Raw genomic sequence first — 20916 nt, forward strand, 5'->3', positions numbered from 1 at the left:
TGGACCCTGGTCCGAGCTGGGCCCCCAGCCAAAGTCATCCTGGCCTGGCAGGAAATGAGATGATGGACCCAAAGCCTCGTTGCCTGCTACTTTCAAATCTGATACAATATAATTAGTAGAAAGAAGAAAAGGGGGGGGGATTAAATACTTTGGAAACAGTATAAGTTAAACCTCTATCATTACTACAGATTTATTCCTACTGCATTTCTAAGTTTTGAAGTTTTCCACACCACTGCATATAGATTTTTTTTCTTTTTCCCCAGCCACACACAACACTGTGCTACGATGGGGCTTAGGTTCTCATTGCCCCACTTTTCTACATACAAACACAAGGTGGTCTGGGATTCATCTCCCCAACTTCCTCCCATGCTTTTAGGGTGCTGTTGGCCTTTGGCCTCAGGGTGAAAGGGCAGAGTCTCTGGGGCAGAAGGGGGTTTTCTGTGAGAGGTCCCCTACACCTCTGGGCACAGCCTGCTCAGCGTAGTGCCTGCCCTATCTTTCTTTGTGAGCAGACTGTTCTGGAAGGCCACAACTTCTGGAAAACTGTGGGAGAGTGTTTTTGTTGTGTTTCAGCAGGTTAGTGGTGTATTGCTTCATTCAAGTTACTGTGGGCCTTTAAATTCTCCCAGAAAAGTCCCTGCAGATCCCACCAAATCACTCGGTGGGAGATGTTCGGTGGCAAGGGTCTGAGGTAAATCTAAGTTTCATAAAAAGAAAAAGGAGATGCTATATACATTTGGTGTGTGTGTCCAGATCTAGTATATGTATATAGATGCATAAATACACACACACACACCCCTCTACAGACACACACATACATATATATGTGCACATATATGTATGAAGATAGAATTATTTTCCAGTGGTGATATGTGGAAGAAGCCATTTAGCATTTTGCCACGATCTCAGAAAATGTTCTGGTTGGCTGCTGTTGCCCCTGCACTCCTGGGGTGTCTGTTCACACACACCAGGTCTGTCGGACTCATATGGCTGAAAGTGAGCGGCAGCAAATGCATTCGGCCTCGGCCTCCCAGCCCCAGCTTCCCAGGATAGCATTCTGGGACCACCGGGGCAGAAGGAGAGGCCATCGGAGGCCAACATAGGCCATGGCACGCCCCCCTCACAGGTCACATGGTGCCCGACTTGTCCGCCGAGCTGTTGGGGAACATCTTCTCCGTGGGTGTCACAGCGGGGCTGCCCATGCCCGAGCTGCTGCTGCTGCTGGACCGGTGCTGGACCACAGGCCGCACGGGCCGCATGGGGGGCGGGCGCAGCTGGGCACCAGCTAGGCGGGCGGACAGGGCAGGCTTGAAAGTGGTCATCATTTCCGTGGAGGAGCTGCTGCTGCGGCGCATGGCGGCGTCGGGGTCACGGATGACTATGGTGTGCAGGGGGCTGGCCGGCTCCGAGTTGATGGGGCCTGGCGGGTTCTTTAGTGGCTCCAGGGTGTCCAGCACCACATCTGGTGCCTGCTTGGCTGTGTTCTGCCTCTCAAGTTCCCGCAACTCGTGCAGAGCGGTGCTCATGGTCTTCTCGATGTCCTGAGGACAGAGAGCGAGCTCTGGTCAGAAAAGTCCCTGCAGATTCCACCAAATCACTCAGTGGAAGATGTTGGGGCGCAAGGGTCTGAGATTTCATAAAAAGTTTCATGGAAAGAAAAAGGAGAAGCTATATACATTTGTTGTGTGTGTCCAGATCTAGTATATACGTGTGTAGATGCATAAATACACACACACACACACACACACACACAGATTAGACTCACAGGACAAAACCAGGAAGCATTGTGGGTATACCTGGCCCAGTGGTCTGCACAGGAAGCAAACCACAAAGGGTAGCTTGGACCACTGCTTAAGAGGGTGGGCTCTGGAAGGAGACAAATGAGGGTTCAAATCTCACCTCTGCTACTTTCCTCTTAGGTTTGCTTCACTTTACTTCCTTCTAAGTTACTTCACTTCTCTGAGCCTCAGACTCCTTTGTTAGAATGAATTTATTTTATCATATACATATAAAGCCACCTGCCATGGTGTTAATTCAGACTCAAGGTGACCCCCATGTGCCTATACTCCACAGAGCTTCCAATGGCTGGTTATTATTTTTTTTCCCCAATAAGAAAAACTCCATGCTTTACTTCTGAGGCATTTCTGGGTGGATCTGAACCTCTGATCTTCTGATGAGCCGACAAGCATGTTAACCTAGTGGATCTGGAAGGAAAAAGGGACCTGGAATTTGGAATGAAAAAACCTTTCTCCCTTTGCTGGCTCTGTGACTTTGAGCAAGTCTCAGGTGCTCTGAAGCTGGGCCAGATCCCAGCCATGGGACGGACCCCTGAGGGTCATTGCTTAATGCTGCTGGAAGTACTGCCACAAGACTGGTTAGTCTCAAGACATGCTGCTTCTCCCCTGGGGTAAATCCTGGCAAACATGTGCAAGGAAGGATTTTGGGGCGCTCTGACAGCCTCCTTTCTGCATGAAATCCTCTTTGATGTGCTCTCCTTCCTCATCCCTGAGTGGCCTTCTGCTTCCCCAGGAACCCCAGGATGCGTCCCCCAGGCCTTCTGCTTCACCAGGCCATCCTGGTGGTGTTTAGAGATTCAGGCTCTTTCTCACCTCATTGTCCCAGTCTATCCTTTTGGATTTGTTATGCAACTGTTGTTATATACCACTGAGTCGGAACTAACTCATAGCTGACCCTCCAGTGGGTTTTCAGAGCCTGTAAATTGCATGGCAGGAGATTGCCCCATCTTCCTGCAGAGCAGCTGGTGGATTTGAACTACATGCCTTTGGGTGAGCAGTGCAGCTCTTTACCACTTGGCCACCAGAGTTCCCTATTATAGAACTAACAATAGCCAATACTGGAGTTTGCCTAGCCTTCACCCCTTGCTTCCAAATGACAGCAATGTTAAGAAGTGGCCTTTGGAAAAAGGGGGGTGGCTTGGTGGTTGGCAGTGGGGAAGGGAGAAAAGCCCTTAATGACTCATTGATTGAGCCAGGTTTTTTTTGTTTTAAAAAAGTGGCCTTTGTGCATCAAAGAGTTAATGTGGGATGATTTGTGGATGAAGGGAGAGAGAATTTTCTTTCCCCACAGCTCGCAGGGATGCTGCTCAAATCCATCCAGCAATGATGAAGCCTGATTGGCACGAGCATCAAAAGCCTCTCTTAGGGCACACAACAACACCATTAGGAGTCTCTGTGTGGCATAAATTGTAAAGCACTAGACTATGAACTGAAAGTATGGTGGTTCAAATCTACCCAGAAACACTTTGGAAGATAGACTTGTCCATCTACTTCCAAGGAGCACATGTGGAGTTGATGAGTGGACTCAACAGCAGCTTGTGTGTTCCTTGGATATTAACACCACTACTGTCTGTGAGGGAGCTCTGTTGGCCTAATGGTAAGGAGTTGTGCTGCAATCCCAAAGGCACTCAGTTTGAATCCAGAGCTGCTCTGCAGGACATGGATGGACAATCTCCTTGGTAAGATTAACAGCCTCTGAAAACTGATGGGTCATTTATGGTCAGTTCCACCTTGAGGGCACATAACAACAGCAACTGTCTGTGAAGAGGAGCTATGGTGGCCTGGTGGTAAGGAGCTACACTGCCAATCTCAAGGCAAGCAGTTCAAATCCACTGGCTGTTCCTTGGAAGAAAAGTAAGCAATCTCCTCCTGCACAATTTACAGCCTCTGAAAATGCACGAGAGGGTCAGCTGTGAGTCAGTTCTGACTCAATGGCACTAAGTGAATGACTGTGAGAGGAAAGGCAAAACAAAAATAATGTAATTATCACCTCCTCCACTACCAGCAGCACTCTACCCTGGCAGAATGTGAGCCCAGAAGAAAAGAAAGCTCAAATAGAGATCAGCTGAGTCATTTAGTGGTGCTTGCGTTAGTCCAGCAGTGAGACGTGGTGGAGCAGGGGTTGGGATGGGGTGGGGAACACGGTGACCACTCTGCCTCCCGCCAAATGATAGCCGCACATACATTTCCCTCCCTCTGTCAATAACAAAGTAAGACCCCCAAACAACCCCTTTAACTTCTAATCTAAACCCTCTAGGACATCTGGGGACAGAGAAGTGGGGGAAACTTTCTACTCTGTGGAACTCTGTGTGTGCCAGCTTCCTTTGTAGCTGCACAGACAAGAGTTCATCCTAGTGGAGGGCCAGCAGGCTGGACGCTGTCTGGCATACTCTTGGCTATCTGAACACTGTTTATCATGCTCGCCAACTCTCTTTCTGTGAAAGGAGCTCTGAGTGTGGTTATCACACTGAAAAACACCTGCCGTCCTCTCAGAAGTAGAGTCTTTGGGCTGGTTCTACAAAATGTACGGTGAATAAAGGGGCGAGGAGGTTTGAGAGATAGGGTATCCTCCCCCTGTTTCCTGTCTTGGAGATCACAGTGCATGCCTACATGTCAAGCAATCTAAGAAATCTCATAGGTGAGGCACATAACTTTGTTAAAGCAGCACTTGCTGAACCCTGTGGACCATAAAATACCCCTCGCCCTGACTCCTTAACATCCTCTGGTACTAAACTGCTGGAGGGCTTTCTTTTGGAAATACAACCCAAGACTGGGGAGTCTGTCTTGGACAGTTTCGGGCCAGGCAGTACCTCTCACTGCTTCCATTGACTCTAACTAGAGCATTTAAGCTATGGTGGATGCTGGAGTGGAGTTTTCTGAGAAGGCCTTCTAGAAAAAAAAACACCCTCTGAAGGTGCCTCTGAAGTCCCAGCTTTAAGAATCATTCCCTCGGGGAGTAAGCAGGAGGAGATTGGCCACAGCAGTCCTCAAGGATGTCAGGAGGGGCTGTTTTCCTGGTGTGTATGCCTGTTTCCATAAGATAGTATTTCCTTGGGGCCATTCCTGACCTCCTTGCGAACACAGCCCACCTCACATTTCCCTCTTCTTAAACACCCAACTGTCACTCTCTACAACACACTTCTCAGCCCAGAAAGACCACTCTGCAAGCACGTGGCAGGGGTGCATGACCGGGAGCTAGGTGGTGTATGTAAGGCATAACGTATGGGCTGCCAACTGAAAGGCCGGCAGTCTGAATTCTGGAAACCTAAAGGAGGGTTACCATGAGCTGGAATTGACTTGATGGCAGCGGGCACCTCCAAATTTCAGAGGGGGTAGAAGTTACCCCTTTTTTCAAATTTTTGGGCACAATGGACATTTGGTGATTACATGGGAATAGTTTTGCAAATTGCTGAGAAAGTCATGATTCTGTTTGCTTGGCAATTATAAAAACCATCAAAGAAGAATACAACAAAGGTTCCAAATACTTTGGAAAAGTCTGACCATTCTTCTCTTCCTGCTTCAGCTATTTAATCTCATCCTCCTCAGAGGCAGTTCTCCTTGCCAGGATGCAATGCCCACACCTGAGATTCATAAAACAGGAGTGTTCCTCCTTCCACCTCCTGCATTTGCCCTTTCACTTCTCTGTGTTACTCACTGTTCTCTCTTTGTTACAAACCCCACGTGGGGAAGGCCTTTGATTTGAGGTGACCATTGTGGAAAGCCCTGCCATCATGGATCCCAGGTACACCTCCCAGGCTGCAACTCTGTAGGGAAACACTAGGCTGCCGGCAGAACTACTCCCTGGGAAGGGAAGGGCGGGCAGCTCACCAGCTTGGGCTCTGGCCTGGCAGCTTCTCACCAGGCATCCCAACCCCTTGGGATCTCCCTGGCCCTTACTTCTGCCAGGGCCTCCGCCTCCAGGGACTTGTGGTCCCCCAGGCTGCTGTGCCTGGTGGAGCCACACGTGGACCTCATCGAGTGTCCCTCAGACAGCGCCTTCTGGTCGGGGTAGTTGATGCTGCCGGCGCTCCCAAACGTGGCCATCCGCCGCTTCTCGGGGCTCTCAATCCTTCCTCGGGCCAGGGGAACTTTGTGGGGACTGCTGGGGCAGGCGGCAGCCCGGGGTGGTGTGTCTATGCTGGGACCCAGGCCTCGAGGTGGGCTGTGCGTGTCGCCCCCGCTTCGGCGCCTGGGGATGGCAGCTCCATCGGATCGCAGCCGCACTCTGCAAAGCAGTGGGCAGGAGGCAGAGGCAGAGGTCACCCTGACAGGTCTCCAAAAGGGCCAGTCAAGCCCACGCCACGCGCGCCCCCGGCCCCACGCGTGCGCCCCGGCCCCATGCACGCCCCGCGGCCACTCTAAACTTGCTGCCCCTGCCCCACGTGAGCCAAGCCGTCACACTAGGGAGTGGGGACTGTAAAGCTTCTTGGATTCCCTAAGTTGTGTCTGAGTCCACACCCCAGGGGAGAGGTTACTCTGCACTGGGCTTGCACACTGTAGACTGCTAATTGCAAAAGCAATCTTTCCATAAAACAAAACCAAGAACATGTTATCCTGAGCTTTGGTGGCCTAGTGGTAAGAAGCTGCACTGCAATCTCGAGGGTATGGGTTCGAATCCACCAGCTGCTCCGTGGGAGAAGGATGGGCAATCTCCTCTTGTGTGATTAACTGCCTCTGAAAACCCGCGGGAGGGTCGGTCAGCTGTGGGTCGAATCCGACTCGATGTTACTCAACAACAACATTTTATCCTGAGGACACTTGGTGGATGGTTAATTCAGCTCAAGAGGCGATCTGTAAGTAAGCCATCTGGGCATTTCAAGGATTCCAGTAGGCTTCCACTGGGTTTGAAGGAAGGAGGCTTGTCTGTACTCCAATGTTACCAGCACTGCCTGGGAGTCAACTAGCATTTACTGCTGCCTCCCCTGGAGAAAGGACTACTTTCAGGAGCTTATTCAGAACCTGGGCAGCAGCAGGACCCTTGAGGAGACACTACATCACAAGACACCTCTTTGTGTACTTGGATATCTTTCGTCTCTTGTGGAAGCTTCATGGAGTGAAAATGACACAAAAGGTGTGCCAGGATGGTGGGCCTTCCGCATGCTTCTGTAACACACTGCCCTGTGTTCTTCTTCTGGTGCATGAGCATATTATTTCTGGCACACCTTACGGGGAGTTTTGGTAGGTATGGAAATACCTAGAAGACAAAATGTTCTACTAGGCACAGGAAACCCTGCTACATCCTGGGGAGGGGAGAGAAGTTGGGCAGGAGGGACCGGGTGCTGGGAGTGAATTATAATGAGGGATGGAGGTCAGTATGGCCAGCAGCCGAGCTAAGCAATGCCTGTGAGTGTCCCAGCAGGACTAAAGCACAGGGGTGAGACAGGGAGAGATGGTGAAATAGAAAAGAAGGTAGGTGAGGGAGGGAAAAGAGAGAAAGAATATTTGGCCTCCTAGAAGTCTAGGGGCTATGACTTGTTCTGCTACCCGCCCCCACCTTCCACCTTTTTCAAATCCTACCATCTGTCTCTGTGAGTTGTAGCTGACTTCACGGCATAACAATCACCATCTGTCTCGGTGCCCTGAGCTACTGGTGGAACTGATTAGATCATGCTGGAAAGAGACAACAGGACTCCGGCTGAGGCAAATTCATAGAGTGTGGCTCCCATGTGACTCACTTCCTTGACTTTGTCTGCAGGAACCTATCACATGACCTCTCATTGGAAAACCACACAGAAAAAGGACATTCTGAGAATGTGACCTAGAAGCAGTGGGGAACTGCCGGCTTTTTCTTTTCCCTTCTTTTTTTTTCTTTCTTTTTCTTTTAAGCCACATACTTTGGACTATACCTCTTCACTGAATGGCATGTTAAAAATTCCATATAACAAAGGCCACACCCAGCCAGATGAAACACTGGAAAATCTGCTCCCACCATACAAATGGATGGTGAGTAGGGTCAGTTTCCCCTACCACTGAGTGGGTGTGCTTTGTGGCAATGGTATATTTCAGGAAGCAAACCAGTTGAAAATGTTTTAAGAAACAACTGAAATCTACGCAGGAAGTGAGGAGGAGGCAAAGGAACTAAAGGCAGAACAAGAACATTGGTCAATTGTAACTCACTCATTACTATTATTTTCAATAAAAACACTGAGTTGCTAACATGTCTTTCTCTCTTATCCAACCCACAACCCCAGACAGTTTTATACCCAGTCCTCTCGAGCCATATCCTGCCAGGCCACCCAGTTGTGCCTCCAAGATTACATCTTATGGGGAGCATGCGGCTACAGCCACCCCTTCCATCTTTTCTTGCCCCGTCTTAAATCAGACATGAACTGGCTTGGAACTTAGCAGGGAAAATGAAGCCACATTTCCTACCGGCCCATTACCCCCCCAAAGCTGTAGTCCGTGATGTGTTCTGTGGGGGACTGGAGGTCGTTTTTGGAGGAAGCCTTGTCGTCCAGTAGTGGCCCACTGCTGGCTTCGCTGTCAGCCTTTTGGCTCAGGCTGTCTGAGAAGGCATCGTCCCTGGGAAGAAGGATACATGTGAATTGGGGGTGCTTCCCTCCAGAGACCCTTGAGAGATCCTCAAGGGGCTGAATTAGCATACATCTTCATGGCTCAGCTTTGTCACAGCTCAAGATGGCTCACTTTCCGACCTCCTAGCTCTGTGACAGGTATTATTCTTATAGCAGCAATATTCCTCAAGCTAGTTTTCCTAGCAGAGACTCGTGCCTGTCTTTCCCTTTGCCACAACTGCCTGGTCCTTTCCTTCTTCCATTCTCTCCCAGGTTGCCTGCTTTACCCCCTCCTGTCGTCTTTTCTCTCCCAGGTTTCTCTGTGCCAGGGTGAGGCTAAATGCTAGAGGAGAAGTTAGAGGAATGAAGGCGACGAAGTCTCTAAACTGAAGGCAGATTGCTCAATGCTGAGTTTCTGGATCTCAGAGACAAGCAGAGGAGGAAGAAGGTGCCTCCCTTGCCTTTGCCCTTCACCAATCCAGGCATCTGGAGAATTGTGAGGTGACTCAGGCTATTCTGAGTGTCCTACCAGCCTCCTTCCCTTGGTGACTTCAGAGGGCTGCCATGGACTGTCCCCTTTTTGGTCCAGGCTTCAGATTTCCCCCTGTCCCATCAAAAGTTTTGTTTCTGTTTCCCTGCCCTTGAGGTCTAGCTTGGCATCTGCTCTCCTGAGAAATAATTTCAGCTGAGATGGTCAGAATGCACAAGGACTTCAGTGAGTTCAGAGGAATGCAGGCTTTCTGGGCCTTTGAGTAGGACTAGGCATTTTGGGATACAAAGTCTCTTTAAACTCTGGAAATTATAGTAAAAAGAAATGATTTTTTTAACTAAAAATGATGCAGCCTCTGAGAAGTTACCTCAAAAAATGGAGCATGACAGACTGTTAGGGAAGCAGTGAGTTAGCCACTGGCTACATGGAGGTCCATGAAGGGGGAGGTGCATGGCAAGAGCCACTGGACACAGTGAATGACAAATGCCCTGTCACCTGTCAGATGGGTCAGGATGGTGGCCAGGGGCAATTAATGCTGTCACTGTTTATGCTAAAGAATGAGTCATTTGCATATTTGTAAAGTAGATCACTATTAAAGGGGAAGTTAGATAGAACCCATCTTTACAGGACACCAAGCATATTTTAATAGGATGTTCACATAAGTGGCCCACAAGCCAACACTTCCCTGCCTGTGCCCCTTTCAGACTCTACTAATCTATCACCACATTTTTAAACGGAGCCCTGACTCCCACTCACATGTCCTGTACAACTATGTACTGATGTGGGATGAGTCCATCCACGCCGTTGTGTCGACCCTCCCACCAGTCCTCTGACGCACGGTGGTACAGTAGCAGAGAGGCCCCCTTCTTGAAGGACAACTCCCGGGGAGACCGCCCCACGTAGTCAAACTTGGCGATGGCCTCGATCTGTTCCACTTCTGGAAAGAGAGCAAGCAAAGGAGAATTAATGAGGTCAGAAGAGGAACAGCCCAGGAGCCCCATGTGGAAGGTCCTGCACCCTTGGGGAAGGACAAGTAGCAACCCTGATGAAGACAGCTTGGACTTGGGGCCCAGGAGCCACAATGGTGCTCTGCTTTGAGGACTCAGGCCAGCCTTTAAATGTAGCTCACTGCAATATCATCGTATTTTCGTCTTCTCTCCACCCCCCACCTTGTTGACTCCACTATTTACATAGATAATTTACAACATCTCCAAAGATAAATGTAGACATATCATCTGCCAAATAGATCTATCTCTATCTCTGTCTCTGTCTCTATCTATCTAATCTATCTAGCTATCTATCTGTCTATATATACTATTTTCTTAAAAAGTTGTTTTGATACAATTTTGAAGCAAGACTATTCTCTTTCCTGAGTGGTTGATTTAAATCTACTCTCCAACTATTCCCTTTATCAGACTCTCCCACTCCAGGACCACAAGGCACCAGTCCTAACTGACCCAGGGCCAGCCACCCAATACCAAGGGACAGTTCCTATATCCCTCTGTCTTGAGAATTATTCAGAATAACGAAGCCTGCACAACTTCCCAACCCCACCCTGCTCACTATACATATGCCCTCCCCTCCAATCCCAGCTTGTTGCCTTGTCCCTGGTGCAAATCACTGTGGCCTTGCATCATGGAGACTGCAATATAATTTCATTCGTTATAGTACTCAGAGCCAAGCCCTTCTTTGCAGTCCCTGACACTTGTAACTTAACTCCCCACCCCACGAATCTGCTAGAGTACTTATTTCCCACTATACAGCATGTTCCCAGTGCTTAGTTATTAAAACAATATTCTGAAACATTCATTTTCTTTTATGCCTTAATATAGGTTCTGTTTCCATTCCTCCCCCACCGCCCCTTGAGTCCTCTTATGGTACATTTAATTGTTCTTAAGTTTTTTGGAAGGTCAAATAGATGGTGAGCTCCCACCTGTGCAAAATGTACACAGTTTTGAAGGGTTTCCTTATCTCCTCAAGGTAGCTCCCTCGAGTTGCTTTGGTGAAAGAGATGTGGGAGCCCTGTTTTGTCTACAGCTCAACCAAATCTCTTTTCACATACATATTCACTCATTGACCCTTTCCTCCTCTCTGAACCACCTGGCCTGTGTTAATCAATGAGGATATGTCTCTAGCTCTTGAAGTACTTCTGTTGCACAGCTTTGTCCCTTCCTGTTTTTGTGACCTTGAAGAAGTTATAACCATTCCACTGTGCACTTCAGATGCTATACACCTGAGAGCCTGACAATGAATAAGGCTGAAAGGAGAAGAGTCAATGCCTTTAATTGTGGTGATGGACAGGAGTGCTGAATATCCCACAGACTGCCAAAAGACAAACAAATACACCTTGGAGAAAGTGCCGTCAGGTCCTCTTTGGAGGCAAGGATGGTGAAACTTCATCTCACAGATTTTGGGCATGTTATTAGGAGGGCCCAGTCCTTGGAAAAAGATAGTATGCTTGGGAAGGTGGAGAGTCAGCAAAGGAGAAGACCCTCAATGAGATGGATTGACACAGCCACTATAACAGTGGGCTTGAGTGTGTCAGAGATGATGAGGAAGGCACAGGATTCAGATCCATTGAGGGTCACTATGAATCATAATCACGCTGACACCACTTAAAACAGCAACCATACACCTCCATTGCCTTATCTATAAAGGTTATTATAAGGATTAAAAGAAAACACATATAATTGCTCCAAATCTGAGACAATTCTGAGATCCTTCCATAGATGAGTGGGTAAACAAACAGATGTGTAAGTATTAGTGTATTTATATTTCAAAGCACAATTATTTTTAAAATATAAAAATGATGAAACTATTCTTTTACACTCTGAAGGAGCACTAGTCAACAGTAAGAAGAAATAAGCTACAAAACTACCAGAAGAGTGGGAAGCACTTTAAATGCATTGCACTAAGTGAAAGAAGCCAGTCTGAAAAGGAAATATATTGTATGATTCTAACAATCTGGCGTTCTGTAAAAGATTAAACTACAGACAGGCAGTCAGGAGCCAGACTTGGGGTGGGAAAGGCAATGAACAGGTGGAGCCCGGGGTATTTTTAGGGCAGTGGAATTTTTCTGTAAGATCTGCAGTGGTGGATTACCTGTCACTGTGCATTTATCAAAACCTACAGTTCAGCCAGAATGCTCCATAGAAGGAAGGATGGTGAAACTTTGTCTCATAAACATTGGCATGTTGTTAGGAGGGACTGGTTTCTGGAGAAGGATATCATAAAAGTAAAGTGTCAGCAAAGGAGAGGAAGACTCTTTTTTTTTAGGACAGGAAGACTCTAATGAGATGGATTGACACAGTGACAGCAACAACTGGGCTTGAGCATAGTGAAGGTTATGAGGATGGCACAGGATCAGGCAGGGTTGTGTACTGTTGTACAGAGGGTTGTTGTGAACTAGAGCTGAGGTGATGGCACCTAAATACAGCAGTAGAAATGTGCAACACAGAGTGATCCCTAAACTGTGAATACTCATAATAGTGCATCAATATTGGCTTCTTAATTTTAACAAATGAATCACAGGAATGCAAGGTATTCCTCAGGAGAAACAGTCTGGGAAGAGGGATACAAGAGGATTGACAAAGACTCTCTGTACTTTCTGCACAATTTTTTTGTAAATATATGATTGCTTTATGAAATAAAAATCAACCTTTCAGAAGTACTTTAAAAGTCAACTTCCTTAGAGTTTTCTTAGAAACAGAATGCTCATAATAATGCAAAGATAATGCATGGAATGCATAGAACATAGCACAGACGTATCAGAGGCATTCACTCGCCAGAGGGCAGCAGTCATGATTGTGAATATAACTACTATGGGCATTAGCCAATGAGAAGTTCAGACAAGAAATTGAAATGGCATAGAGTTTAAGTGGCTTGCCAAGACAGCACAGTTAAGTGATGTTTGGAGAAGAGATGTTTTTGAGAACTAGTGATGCTGTGCTTATAATGTAATACTTGTTGTAGCTTGTACCTTAATCACTATACACACTTGGTAGACACAGATGTGTAAGTATTAATGTATTTCTATTTCAAAGCACAATTATCTTTAATATATAAAACTGATGACACTATTTGTTTACACTCTGAAGGATTTGTACAAATTTCTAAAAGAATCTTAAAAGATAATAATTTAAAAAATTCTAAGCCAGTTGTTGTTGTTGTTATGTGCCTTTGAGTCACCTGCAACTCATAGTGACCCTACATACAATAGCCCTAAACTCTGCTCTGTCCTGTGCCAATCTTATTGTCTCTGACACACCTACCCTCATTACCCCAGTCACTGAATCAATTCATCTCATCAAAGGTCTTCCTCTCCTACACTGTCCCTCCACCCTCCCAAGCATTATGTCCCTCTCCAAGGACTGGTCCCTCCTTGCAACATGTCCAAAGTATGTCAGACAAAGCTTCAGAATCCTTGCCTCCAAGGAGCAGCCTGGTTTAACCCTCTCTAGGAGGAATCTGTTTGTTTTCTTGCAAGCCATGGTATATTCAATACTCTTCTCCAGCATCAGAGCTCAAAGGCATCAATTCTTCTTCTATCCTCCCCAGACATTGTCCAACTCTCTGATGCATCGCAAGTGATTGCAAAGACCATGGCTTGTATCAGGCATACCTCAGTCTCCAGAGTGACACCATTACTCTCCAGTACTTTGGAGAGGTCCCTAATAGCACACTTTTCTATTGCAATACATTTTTTAATTTCCTGGATGCTGGTGCCAAGAGTGTTGACCAAGTGTGGAGCCAAGGAAATTAAAGCTGTAAACAATCTCAGTCTTTACATCATCCATCCTGATGCTGCCAATTGGCCCAGTGGTAAAATTAAAAGATGAATTGCATTGGGAAAGTCTGCTATCAGAGACGTCTCCAAAGTATTGAATAGCAATTATATCAGTCTGGAGACTAAGGTGTGCCTGATTCAGGCTATAGCCCTTGCAATTACTTGCTATGCGTCAGAAAGCTGGACAATGACTAGGGATGATAGAAGGAGAATTGATGCCTTTGAGCTGTGGTGCTGGAGAAGAGTATTGAATATACCATGGACTGCTAAGAGAACAAACAGGTTCATCCTGAAAAGAGTGAAACCAGGTTGCTCCTTGGAGACAAGGATTCTGAAGCTCCGTCTGACCTACTTTGGACATGTTGTAAGGAGGAGCCAGTTCTTGGAGATGGACATCATGCTTGGGAGGGTGGAGGGACAGTGCAAGAGAGGAAAACCCTTGATGAGATGGATTAATTTAGTGACTGGGGTAATGGGGTTTGGTGTGTGTGTCAGAGACCGTAATTGGCAAGAGATATAGCAGGGTACAGGGCTGCTGTACCTAGGGTTGCTACGTGTTGCAAGCAACTTGACAGCACATAACAATGACAGCAAGACAGACAGAAGGTGGTCTCCGGCTGCACCAGCACCACTAAGGACAATTATAAACATTAGAAGAGGCAGGTGCAGGCAGGAGAGTTTGTGATGATCCTGCTCCCATCGCCCCAGCTCCAGATAGAGGGAAGCAGTCAGGGTGATGTTGGTCTTAGGCTACACTGTGGTCCCCTAAGGACAATTACAAACTTTAGAAGAGGCAGGCAGGACTCACGTGAGACTCCCACAGAGCTGCACTACAATCCAGAGAGAAGTGGAAGGACTTTAGGAAAGGAGAGCAGAAAGGACCAGAAAGGATTCCTGGTATAGCGAGGTGCCTTCCCCCATAGACGGAACACTTTAAGTCTACAACTAATCCATAACACCATAAAGATAAAGAACTGTCAATAACCTACTCAGACAGAATAGAAAAGCCCTAATCCATACCAAGAAAAACATCACATAATGTCAAGAATATAGCAGGCTGCTTCAAAGATTGTGAAACAACAAAATAAGCCTTCTTTTTAAAAGGCTAAGCATTTTGCAGACCCAATGAACACCCTACAGACAAAGATGCAGAAGAAATATACTGACATGGTTCATATGAACAGGTACCAAAAAACATAAAAATAATGAAAGAAAGAATGGAAGCTGAAAATAAAGCAAATATTCCAAAAACAGGGAACCAGTACAAAAGATGTTAATGTGGAGTTATAGAAACTGTTATGGAGGAAGGTGCAAATGATGGAAGAAAGAACAGAAGTAATAAATAAAGCAAATTCTCCAGAACCAGGGAGCTGGAAGAAATAATATTGATGTAGAGGAATATGAACAACTACAGAAAATATTGCAAAAGATGGAAGAAAGAATTAAAATGATAGAGATATATAAGTATTTAAAAAAATAATCACAAGACATAGAGGGTACAGCCAACAAAATACTGGAAATAACAGAAATGCATGCAAATGCAATCCAGAATATAAAAATAAAAATGGCAGAAGTTTCAGCTGGAGGGACCAAAAAAGCATAACAAAAGAAATGGAACAGAAAGTCATTCGCCTGTGACAGAGTTTCCACAAGAAAAAGACTGATAACTCAATCACAAAATTGGCAAAATACATGGAAAGACTTTTCTCAGAGAAAGACAGTCAGATGGCCAAAAGACACATGAAGAGATGCTCAGAACTACTTTCATTAAGATGTGAATCAAACCCACAAAGATATAAATTCTCATCCCAGTGGCAGTGGCAAAGTGTATCAGGATAGCAAACAAATGTTGAAGAGGAGGTGGAGAGATTAGAACTCTCATACACTGTTGGTGGAATTGTAAAATGGTACAACCACCTTGGAAGGCAGGTTGGTGTTTCCTCAAAAAGCTGAACATAGACATTCCATATGACTAAGCTATTCCACTGCTGGGAATATATGCTGAGGAAAATAGAGCTGAAACACCAATGGAGATTTGTACACTCTGGTTCATAGCAGTGTTATTGACAATAGCAAGAACATGGAAATAGTCCAAATATCCAACAACAAACAAATAGATTGAGGAATTGTGGTCACATAATGGAATACGATGCTGCACTTAGAAACAATGATTTTGAAAAATACTATATAACATCGGCAAGGCTGGAGAGCATTATGCTGAGTGAATGAACTCAGTCTCATGAGGACAAATACTGAATAAGACCATTATTATAAAAACAGAAGGATGACTAGCAGGATGTGGGAATATGGTGAGGGGGCCTGAGCATGGGGAAGGGAGGAAATCATGAGGTTGTAGATTTTCGTGGTTGGAGGGAGGGGATGAAGGAATTAGGAAAGATCCAGTGGGGATCTGAAAAGATGGAGTAATACTGGTATAGATCAATTTCTTAAAACACAGTGAAAGGTAATGATCGTATGAAACACAGTGTGAATGAAAGAATGTGTGAAACTCAATGGATATGAATGAAATATAATGTATACAAATTTTGTATGAAAAACAATAGAAAATAAAAAGAAAGTTCTAACAGGATGAAAGGGTAATGAAAGGAAGGGTTCCTGTATCCCAGAGTCCTCCCTGCTGGGCTTCCTGACACTCACTGCCTGTTCTGTTCATCATGGATTCTGGTGCATAAATCCTTCCACAGCTAAGGTCAGAACATCTGGCTGTCCCATTTTCACCAGGGACAATGTACTTAGCTTAAGACTCAGCCTTTCTTATCTGCAAAATAGAAAGGATGACTGGTCCCATCTCAGTGGGTTGTGTATGAGTATTAACTTAGTGTGCATCAGCTGCTGGCAGACGTGTCGGGCACACAGCTGTCTCTATAAAGAGCTGTTGCTGTTACCAGACTTGATGTTCTTCTAAGGGTCATGGACAGCATGGAAATCACAGCAGAGAAAGATTGTCCCCCCACCAGCCTACCAATGCCCACCCCCCACCTCCACTTCTAGCTCCTTTCAGGAAACAGCTGGCACCTGGAGGCTGGGTGCCCTGAGCTGCAGTGGCATTTGGAGAACTTTCAGCACCACCGCCTCTTCAGCATGCACATCTCAAACACTTAAGCTTTCCCCAGCTGGCTCCCTGACAAATGTCTTTAAATGCTATTCTGATACAGGAGATGTACTAAGAGAGAGAGACAAAAAAGCTAAAGCATTGCTTAAATGGGTCAAGTCAGTTCAGATCTTGACTTAAAGCCAACTTCTTGGTAAAATGGAAACACCTCTGTCCTTCTCCTCTTGGCTCTTCCGCACAACCATGGGCTGGGGCTGCCCTGTGTTGTTTGGCTGGCTGTACAGGCAGAAAGGCCAGAGGACTGGCAAGCCTGGAAGCCGACCCCAGACAGGCCCCACTCTCAGGGTTTGAAAGTGAGCTTCGCCTTAGGGATTTCCTTTGAGTCAGATTCCAAAGCTGACAGTGGAGTCTGAATTTTGTGCCTCAGGGAGGGAAATGAAAAGGGCAAAAACAGAGCAGCAGCAGCAGCAGCTACAAGCCAGAAGAGCCAGAAACACATCATTATATCCTTAAGAAAAAAAAATGTAAGTCAGATACAACTCACAGGGGGGAAAAAAGTAGCAGTGATGTTGTTGCTAGGTGCTGTCAAATCGACTACAAGTCACAGTGAGTTGTGCAACAGATGTGAATTTTGCCCCATCCTGCGCCAGCCTCAAGAAGTCTCACATGCTTATCCAACTGTTAAAATCACTGCGTCAATCCATCTTGTAGAAGATTTTCCTCTCCTTCTCTGATCCTCTGCCTCTCCCAGTATGATGTCCTTCTCCAAGGACTGGTCCTTTCTGACAACATAGCCAAAGTATATAAGATGAATTTGCACCATTCTTGCAATAACAGCTACCATTTATTAGCCAGTCTATTATTTGGGCTTATTGTTGTTATGTGCCATCAAGTCAGACCAACTCATAACTACACCTCGAGTGAGTTTTCAGAGGCTATAAAGGCATGGGAAATATTCATCTTTGTCCTGCTGAGCAGCTCGTGGATTTGGGTTTATCATATCTGGATTAGAATATGGGACTTTCTGTCTTACTGCTTTCTCACACAGCCCTACCCAAATTTGACTTAATTTCTTCTTCTTCCTCGTTTTAGGACACTTCCAAGTTGCCCTCAAGTTGACACTAATTTGCAGTGTGTCAGAGAAGAACTGCTGTATTATTCCACAGGGTTTTCAATGGTTGATTTTTTTTTAAGTAGATCTCTGGGTGATCTTGAAACGAAAATCTTTGTTAGCAGACAACCTCATTAATAACTGGCATTACTACCAATGGGAAGCTAGAATCTCCATTCTCTCCCTTCCAGAAGACCCCAGTTAGATCTTGAGCCCAATTTGTGGGTGGGGCAAGGTGGAGATGATCGATAGCGGAATAAACACTCCATCCACACACACTCGAGAGGACAGAATACTAATCTGATTAGGTTTATGAAGGTAAGGGTCACTGTGCTTAGGATGGGAACTCTCCTCCATTCATTGCCTCAGGTAACAGCTCCAGTTGGTATTAAGATTTAGAATAGGCAAACCTATTAATACCAAATAAAGTACATATTTTCTTAAAAAAAAAGATTTAGAATTGGTTTTGAAGGAAGAGGGAGTTCTCGTGGCATAGTCAGTAGAGGAGTCACACTCCAAATCCAAAGGCCACAGCTCTCTGGTAGTTCAAATCCATCTGCTGCCTCTCGGGAGAAAGACAGGCCATCTTCTCCCACGCAATGTACAACCTCTGAAAACCCACTGGAGGGTAATCTATGAGTTGGTTCCAATTTGACAGCAATGAGAGAGTTTAAACCAATATATATGTGCTTCTGTTACTGAACTTTTTTTTTTGGTTTGTTTAAGTTGGCAATATCATTCCTCAGTTAGCATCTGACTACCAAAATTGTCCTTGGTTTTTTCAGTTTGGTTATGTTTTGGCCACCAGTTTCTCAGCCCAGCTATAATTGCTTTATAAATATTGGAGATCAATGAATAAGCATACATGTAATCTCCAGACATAAAACCATGATTTGCCAATAGACTCAAAGCAACTCACAGTCATCAGTCACTACAGGTTCTGCTTTGTAATATATTAAATAAATATTAATTAAATAAATTGTTATCTATTTAAATAATTGTGAAAAAATTAAAATAGTTATTTAAAAGAAAATGAAGAAGTGTCTGTCCTCTTAGTCTGGAAGGACAGTTGCAAAGGACCTCCTTATCAAGTCTTTTCCTCTCCACTCTTTAGTCTATAGCTGAAATTCACTCCCTTCATGATAGATTAAGACCTTCGTAGGATGTATCAAAGCTGCTATTTTCAGGGGATAGTTTCTAGCAGCAAATTGATGTGCACATCCATGCTTATCACGGCTTTGTTCACAATAGCAAGGCGTTGGAAACAACCTAAGTGCCCATCAACAAAGGGATAGAGAAGGTGTGGTTTATTCACACAATGGAATACTATGATGCATTGAAAAACAAGGAACTCATGCAATATTATTCAAAATGGGTGATGCTGGAGGGCATTATGCTGAGTTCAATATCTCAGTCACAAAAGAACAAATACTGCATAGTGCCACTATCGTAAAATGGGACTTACATTGGGATTGGGAGAAGACTGAGAAAGATGGGATAAATAATGTATACTGCATTGAAACAGATGAGGGGGAGAACTGTTTAAAAGGGATGTGTGATTAGGTTTTATTGTTATGACAGGAGTCCAGAATGAAGACTACATAGTGGAGTGGACTTGGGAGGAGGGATTGTCCAACATGGAGGAACTTTACTTTTCAAAGAGAAGAGTGAACTGCGGGGGGCGGGAGGGTTGGGCAGGGAGAAAAGTGCAATAATGAATGAATGGAAATCCAAAGTCTCTGTAAATTGTCATTAAAATGAATAATAATAAAAGATATAAAAAAATTAATTTTGCTGTTATGTGCCATCGAGTCAACTCTGATTCTCAGCAACCTTATGTACAACAGCTCTGAACTCTGCTTTATCCTGAGCCAATTTCACTGTCTCTGACACAGCTACTCCCATTTCTGCAGTCACTGAGTCAATCCATCTCATCCAGGGTTTTCCTCTCTTGTGCGACCTCTCCACTCTTCCAAGCATAACACCCCTCTCTAAAGACTGGTCCCTCCTAGCAATATGCACAAAGTATGTCAGATGAAACCACAAAAACCTCGCCTGCAAAGAGCAGCCTGGTTTCACCCTCTCCAGGAAGAACCTGTTGGTTCTCCTAGCAGTCCATGGTATATTCAATACTCTTCTCCAGCACCTCAGCTCAAAGGCATCAATTCTCCTTCTTTCATCCTTAGTCATAGCCCAGCTCTCTGATGTAAAGCAAGTAATTGTGAAGACCATGGCCAGGATCAGGAGGGGATGGGATGCGCCAAAGGGGCAAGTAGATGGAACTGAGCTGGATGCTGGCTGGTCGGGGTGAGGGTGGGAACACAACACATGTGCCGAAGGCATGGGCCCTGGAATCATCACCTGATCTGTTACCTGCATACTCTCATTAGCTCTTTTGGGTAAAATGCTTGTCTGTCAAGGTATTTCTCTAAAGCAGAGTACCCAAATTAAGGCAGACTAGGAAGAAGGATTGGTATTCACTTCCAAAGCAACAAACCTTTGAAAATGCAATGTACATTAAAAGCAGAGAACTCTTAGGTTACACTAACAGTTAGGGCACAAAAGGTTGAGCCTTCGTATTGGGAATCATAAAGGAGGAGGAATAAACTTTAATGATTGGAACGTGGAATGTGAGAAGTATGAACGTAGGAAAATTAGAGATTGTTAAGTAAGAAATTGAATGCATAAATTTGACATACTAGGTATTGGCGAAATGAAATTGATTGGCCTGGGACATTTTTAATCAATCACATGCTGGAAATAAAAAGGTAAGGATAAAATGGGGTTGTATTAATAGTTCAAAAGACCATATCTAGAGCCATCTTGAAATACAATATCCATACACATACAAGGAAGACCTGTTAATACCACTATCATTCAAATATATGCACCAAAAAATAGGGCCAAAGAGGAGGAAATAGATGACTTCTACCAACTGTTGCAATTGGCAATCAACTGAACATAAAACCAAGATATCTTCGTAATAATGGGTGACTGGAATGCAAAAGCTGGGAACAAGGAAGAAGGCTAGGTAGTTTGGAAATAGGGAGTTGGGGACAGAAATGGGCTGGAGACAGAAGAATAGAATTCTGTACAATCAATGATTTATAAAAATACAAAAGCAATGCACATCCAAAAACTTCTCCAA

The 20916-nt window shown here is 45.2% G+C and overlaps 1 protein-coding gene across 2 annotated transcripts in view; it reads right to left on the reverse strand.

Annotated features, from left to right (window-relative positions):
- Positions 1-1127: 1127 nt before the first annotated feature.
- The window catches only part of SRGAP3 (SLIT-ROBO Rho GTPase activating protein 3), a 448964-nt gene continuing 429175 nt past the window's right edge, over positions 1128-20916 (reverse strand). For both annotated transcript variants that reach the window (XM_006888900.1, XM_006888901.1), the window contains exons 19-22: positions 9555-9735; positions 8169-8318; positions 5694-6021; positions 1128-1541 (exon numbers count right to left, since the gene is read on the reverse strand). In XM_006888900.1, the coding sequence (XP_006888962.1) occupies positions 1128-1541; positions 5694-6021; positions 8169-8318; positions 9555-9735 (1073 nt within the window). The remainder of the gene's footprint in view (positions 1542-5693; positions 6022-8168; positions 8319-9554; positions 9736-20916) is intronic.

Source organism: Elephantulus edwardii, unplaced genomic scaffold (genome assembly GCF_000299155.1).
Source record: "Elephantulus edwardii isolate Elephantulus edwardi_28Jun2011 unplaced genomic scaffold, EleEdw1.0 scaffold00073, whole genome shotgun sequence".
Classification (NCBI taxonomy): domain Eukaryota; kingdom Metazoa; phylum Chordata; class Mammalia; order Macroscelidea; family Macroscelididae; genus Elephantulus; species Elephantulus edwardii.